Source organism: Cebus imitator, unplaced genomic scaffold (genome assembly GCF_001604975.1).
Source record: "Cebus imitator isolate Cc_AM_T3 unplaced genomic scaffold, Cebus_imitator-1.0 Scaffold181, whole genome shotgun sequence".
In the NCBI taxonomy this organism is placed as follows: Eukaryota; Metazoa; Chordata; class Mammalia; order Primates; family Cebidae; genus Cebus; species Cebus imitator.
In genome coordinates, this window is record NW_016107496.1 from 2,800,008 (window position 1) to 2,806,809 (window position 6,802).

Below are 6,802 nucleotides of genomic sequence, written 5' to 3' on the forward strand. Positions count from 1 at the left end.
ACGTTCAGGGTCATGATCATCTTCATCACCTATAAAAAAAAAAAAAAAGAAATAGCACAGGTTGCTATGGTAGCACAAACATAAGGGAGTGGTATTTAACAAGGGCTGGGAGGCTAGGGGAGGCAACTCTAAGGATGTAAATCATGTGCTGAACTAAGAATAAGGAGGAATTAACTAAGCAGAGAAGGAGCTCAGGATTCTAGGCAGAGGAAAAAACAAAGGCACAGAAGCACGGCATGTAAGTGGAAAACTACATAGCTTGGTAGGTGAATCAGTGTTTGATGAGAAAAGCAAAACTACTAGTAGTAATATTTAGTGAGGGATTTATTACAGGTATTTAGCCTTATATAATTATGAGGCCCTTGCATATGATTCTGGAGCTTGGGCCTGAAGTGAGCAGGGAAAGGAATTAGAAAAGGAAAGTAGGCCCGGCGTGGTGGGTCACCCCCTGTAATCCCAGCACTTTGGGAGGCTGAGGCGAGGGATCACTTGAGGTCAGGAGTTCAACCTCAAATGGTCCACCTGCCTCAGCCTCTCAAAGCGTTGGGATTGTGGGCATGAGCCACTGGACCCGGCCTTTATTTTTTGTAGAAACAAGGTTCTCAATTCATTGCGTAAGCTGGTCTTGAACTCCGCCTCAGCCTCCCAAAGTGCTGGGATAACAGGCATAAGCCACCATGCCTGGCTTAATTTAAGAAACTATTTTACTACTACATCACATGGACTGTTAGTATCCTCTTTATCACTGAAAACATGGCCATTAATGCCTTTAAATCTAAATAGATCAGAGAACCAATTCTGGATAACCCAAAACCACTTCAGAGAATCTATCATCAGGGTTCTGTTCCTCTGGAAGCACTTCTAATTCCAAACTGTATCAGTCAGGATTCAGACAAGCAAAACTACCAGTAGTGATATATAAAAAGCAATTTAGGCTGGGTGTGGTGGCTCATGCCTGTAACCTCAGCATTTTGGGAGTCCGAGGCAGGAGGATCACTTGAGCCCAAAAGTTTGAGACCAGACTGGGCAATATGGCGAATACCCTGTTTCTACAAAAAATTAAGAAATTAGCCAGGCAGGTCTCATCCACCTGTGGTCCCAGCTACTCGGGAGGCTGAGATGAGAGGATGGCTTAAACCCAGAAGATCAAGGCTGCAGTGAGCCTTGCTCACACCACTGCACTCCAGCCTTGACCACAGAGCAAGACATTGTCTCAAATAATAATAATAATAATAAAGGAAGACGAGAAGGAAGAGGATGAAGAGGAGGAGGAGAAGGAGAATGAAAAGGAAGAGAGAGGAGGAAAAGAAGGGAGTTATTACAGAGATATGACCTTAAAACATTTTTGGAGTTGGCTAAACAGTCCATGCGAGGCTGTTGCTTATGTTTCTAATACTGGGGCCCGAAGTCAGCAAATCAACAGTCGAGAAGGAAAGATAAACAGGAATTTGCAAGGATGAGCCAGAACTGACAAAAGGATGAGGCAGACTCACCTTACAGTAATCTCTACTCCAGTTCCACCGATTTTTTTCTTTGGAGAGACAGGGTCTTGCTCTGTCATCCAGGCTGGACTGCAGTGGTACAATCACGGTTCACTGTAGCCTCAAATTCCTGGGCTCAGGTGATCCTCCCACCTCAGCTTCCCTAGTAGCTAGGATCATAGGCATGCGCCACCATGCCCAGCTAATTTTTTTGTTCTGTTTTTTTCTTTTCTTTTCCACATCAATAGAAGATTCCTTGTGAATGTTCCATTTTTTTTGAGATGGAGTCTCGCTCTGTCGCCCAGGCTGGAGTGCAATGGCACAAACTCAGCTCACTGCAAACTCTGCTTCCCAGGTTCAAGCAATTCCCATGCCTCAGACTCCCAAGTAGCTGGGATTATAGGCACCTGCCACCATGCCTGGCTAATTTTTGTATTCTTAGTAGAGACAGGGTTTTGTCATGTTGGCCAGGCTAGTTTGAACTCCTGACCTCAGGTAATCCACCCGCCTCAGCCTCCCAAAGTGCTGGGATTACAGGTATAAGCCACCATGCCCGGCCCTAACTTTTTAAATTTTTTTGTAGAGATGAGTCTTGCTATTTTAACTAGGCTAGTCTCTAACTCCTACCCTTAAGTTACCCTCCTCCCTTGGCCTTCCAAAGTGCTGGGATTACAGGCATAAACCCCCACCACCCACCTGCATTTATATTGTTTGTAAATAAATGCACATTTTGGCGTGGCACAGTGGCTCACACCTATAATCCCAGCACTTTGGGAGGTCGAGGCAGGTGGATCACCTGAGGTCAGGAGTTTGAGACCAGCCTGGCAACATGGTAAAACCCCATCTCTACCAAAAATACAAAATTACTCGGGTGTGGTGGCACACACCTATAGTTCCAGCTACTCAGAAGGCTGAGACAGGAGAGCTGCTTGAATCTGGGAGGTGGAGGCTACAGTGAGCCAAGATTGTGCCACTGCAAACCAGCCTGGGCGAGACAGAGCAAGACTCTGTCTCAAAAATAAATAAATGAATGCACATTTTGAGAGGCATGCTCAACATATTTACTTAAGTAAATTTGGAAAGTTTGGAGACCATCTACTTATGTGATGTGGAAATGTCATATGTAAGGCCAGGCACAATGGCTCACACCTGTAACCCCAGCACTTTGGGAAGCCAAAGCGAGTGGATCACCTGAGGTCAGGAGTTCAAGACCAGCCTGGCCAACATGGCAAAATCCCATCTCTACCAAAAATATAAAAATTAGCTGGGCATGGTGGGGGGTGCCTTTCATCCCAGTTACTCGGGAGCCTGAGGCAGGAGAATTGCTTGAACCTGGGAGGCAGAGGTTGCAGTGAACAGAGATCATGCCATTGCACCACTCCAGCCTGGATGACAAGAGCAAGATTCCATCTCAAAAAAAAAAAAAAAAAAGTCATATGTACAATAATGAATATATGGGTTTCACACTCAGAAGAGAGATCTAATTTTGAAATCTGACACCCTGATAACTGAGATGGGTATGGGCTGGTGGTGGTGGTGTGTGAGTTGTAGTTTAAATCTGTGACTCCCTAACTTGCTTTTGGGTGTCAACATTTGCTGACATCTTTGGAACTCACCAAAGCAGCTCCTCTCTTCCTCATCTTATTTCCCCTAGCTACTTCCCCCACATGCCTAGGACTCTGTGGAAGCCATACATATCATCGATTTAAACTCATAGGCAATTCACCCACTAGATCATAAATCCCTAGAAGCAGGAATTAGATCCATTCACCATTTGTTTTTCTCAGGATACTGAGTACAAACAAAGACTGAATAAATGTTTGCTAACTGAGATGACTACTATTTTTATCTTAACATCTGGTCAAATTTGCCCACTTTCCTAGTATTTCACCAACATTTTGCTGGCATAATAACATCATAAATTTATTAGTATCCATTTTAAAGTGCTCCTAGAGTTTTGTTTTTTTCTAGAGTCACTTGTATGATCCAAACCAAAAACTAATAAAAAGGAGGGCCTTTGTTTGCTTCTGTTTAAATTGGGGGCTAGTTTCATAAAAATACAACAAATGGAAGAAATTCAGTGTTTTTTCCCCCATGGATACTCAATTAATATACATCTTTCTGTTTCTAGGTGTTCTTTACTCTATGTATAAGGATCACATTAGACCTAGATTCTTCAGTGAGTCCAAAAAATGAAGCTACACGCTGGAAGCAAGAAAGACAAAAAGCTTCTGAAAATGATTTATTATGAAGAGTAAATTTTCAATATGTAGCAAATTTTACTACAGAAGTATCACAGAATGCTCACGTACTTCAAGTCTTAATGTTTGAAGTTGATTTCCAGATCAACAATCATAAACAGTCAACTCAGAAATATCTCTTGTTGATGTCTTTCAGAACCTAGGGCATTATTTTCTGACTTAATTTTTTTTTTTATTTTTTAGTTAGTGGCAGAAAATAATCTGCCACTAATCTGTCAAACTAATGATAGTCTGCCAAACCAATCTAAAAATTAATAGTTATACAGTAGTTACAGAAGACTTCTCTTTTCTTTTTTTCTTTTTTTGAGATGGAGTCTCGTTCTGTAGCCCAGGCTGGAGAGCAGTGGTATGATCTCAGCTCACTGCAGCCTCCGCCTCCCAGGTTCAAGAGATTCTCCTGCCTCAACTCAGGCTCCCGAGTAACTGAGATTACAGGCACCCACCATCATGGGTGGCTAAATTTTGTATTTTTAGTAGAGACAGGGTTTCACCATGTTGGCCAGACTGGTCTCAAACTTCTCACCTCATGTGATCCACCCACCTTGGCCTCCCAAAGTGCCGGGATTAGAGGTGTAAGCCACTGCACCTGGCCACAGAAGACTTTTTTTTTTTTTTTTTTTTTTTTTTTGAGACAGAGTTTCGCTCTTGTTACCCAGGCTGGAGTGCAATGGCACGATCTCGGCGCACTGCAACCTCCACCTCCTGGGTTCAAGCAATTCTCCTGCCTCAGCCTCCTGAGTAGCTGGGACTACAGGCATGCGCCACCATGCCCAGCTAATTTTTGTATTTTTAGTAGAGACGGGTTTCACCTTGTTGACCAGGATGGTCTCAATCTCTTGACCTCGTGATCCACCCGCCTTGGCCTCCCAAAGTGCTGGGATTATAGGCGTGAGCCACCATGCCCGGCCAGACTTTTCTATATGTTAAATGTGACACCCTATTCAAGACTAAATTCTCCCCAAATAGGGCAAAGCAATTAAAGTTTCATAAACTCCTTTTTAGAATGGGTAATAATTACACCAGAGGAGAATGGTCATGTTGCTATACAAAGTTGGTTCACCACTTTACATCTCATTCTTATATAGAAAATTGACTATTTTACCCCAAACATATGTTTAACATTTAATTATTTATTCATTTTTAGATTTCTTCAAAGTATTCCTAGGAATACAAAAGTGAACTACAAACAAATTTCTTTTCCCTGAGATGGCAAAAAGGATTTAGTCCAGAAGTGCTATTGCTAATGTGGTACGACACTGTAGAAAACACAGGAAATCAAAGCAGATGTTAAAGGTTAAGTATGCCTGCGGCTTTGAACTCCTGTCTAATTGCCCTCAGGGTCTAAAAAATCATCTAGGGTTTTTTGAAGACATAACTGCTTTAAGCTTAATCCCAAAGAATCCAAGCCTAGGAGAGAAAAAAAAAAGTCACTGAAATAAAATCAAGAATATATGCAATAGAAGTTGATTTCTGGTGGTGATTTCCTTTTCCTCAGTGTTTCCTATAATGGAGGGTGACACTGACAAGAAGGTGAAGTCCAGTATTTGTGGAAAAGAAAAACATGAAAATGTCTGCATTCTGGATATTAACTCACTATTCTGTGTATTACATAAATTTTTCTTCACTGGCACAGATAATTATTTTAAAAGTTGTCAACGGCTGGGTACGGTAGCTCATGCCTGTAATCCCAGCACTTTGGGAGGCTGAGGTGGGTGGATCACCTGGGGTCAAAAGTTGAAGACCAGCCTAACCAACATGGAGAAACCCCGTCTCTACTAGAAATACAAAATTAGCCAGGCGTGGTGGCGCATGCCTGTAATCCTAGCTACTTGGGAGGATAAGGCAGGAGAACTGCTTGAACCCGAGAGGTGTAGGCTGTAGTAAGCTGAGATCACACCATCACACTCTGGCCTGGGTGACAGAGCAAGACTCCGTCTTAAAAAAAAGAAAAAAAGCTGTCAATTGTACCTATCATGAAGTTCTTCTAGTGCTACCAACAAGTACACATATTTTGGTCAACACTGTCCTCTTTGGAAAATAGGCAAGGAAATAATCCAACTGCTTTATTCCATTAGAGTAAATATTCCAGCAGCTGGATCTAATATGTTCCATTAAGGTCAGGAAAATTGAGGATAGCTGGCACAGAAATAAATCATCCTTTCATGTTCGTTGTGCAATGAAAAGTATTTCTAACCAGGCTACTGGAAAGATTCTACCTTCTCAATATATACTCAGCACTAAAAATAATTAAGAGTTTAATTAGAAATTAGCTTTTCTTACAAAACCAATAGGTTCCACAATTTTGTAATGTTACTCTGAGAGAGCTAAAGTAATATATTTGTTGCTTGAAAAAAGCAATGCAAAGTATTCATTTGTTAAGAATAGCTATGCATGAGAACCTACAAACTGTGTTTAAATTAAAATGTAAAATCACATTTGGAGAAAAGTTAGGAAGTATGCAGGATGTGAATTTACCCACTTCAGCTTGGGTAAAGTGGGAGGGTCACTGCATGAAGACCCTATAAACAGATAACATAACAATATGTGACTTTCTGGGCAAAGCTTTACTGGCCTCAGGTTGTAATGTCTGAAACTGAGAAGGCTGTTTGTATCAGCTACCACAACCCCGCCTCTCTTATTAATGAAACTACTTCACATGCATATACGTTCCGCCTGCCTTTTATATTAGGCTGGCACACAGTTATGTAGCAGCGACTGCCCAGTAACAATTACTTAATTGTACTTTTTCTTGACATTCTGTGTATACATTGTCAGAGCATCCTTTTACAGACTGACTCCATCGTGCTGAACTCCAGAAATTAAGTAAATCCACTCAGTTTGTTCTTAAGATTGAATATATTCATATTCATATAGTAATCTAGATTTGTATACCACAAATTGGAGAGTGATTAAATATTCTTAATTTAGAAAAAAGCTTACTCAGGCCGGGTGCGGTGGCTCAAGCCTGTAATCCCAGCACTTTGGGAGGCCGAGGCGGGTGGATCACGAGGTCAAGAGATCGAGACCATCCTGGTCAACATGGTGAAACCCCGTCTCTAC

At 41.8% G+C, this 6,802-nt stretch overlaps 1 protein-coding gene across 2 annotated transcripts in view; it reads left to right on the plus strand.

Annotated features, from left to right (window-relative positions):
- The window catches only part of HIGD1C (HIG1 hypoxia inducible domain family member 1C), an 11,377-nt gene extending 6,010 nt beyond the window's left edge, over positions 1 to 5,367 (plus strand). The window contains exons 3-4 of one of the 2 annotated variants that reach the window (XM_017545848.2): positions 3,613 to 3,771; positions 4,887 to 5,367. In XM_017545848.2, coding sequence (XP_017401337.2) covers positions 3,613 to 3,677 — 65 coding nt within the window. In that variant the 3' untranslated portion in view covers positions 3,678 to 3,771; positions 4,887 to 5,367. Of the gene's footprint in view, positions 1 to 3,612; positions 4,082 to 4,886 lie in introns of those variants that run through there. The other variant, XR_005202965.1, reaches the window with a different exon arrangement.
- Positions 5,368 to 6,802: the final 1,435 nt, after the last annotated feature.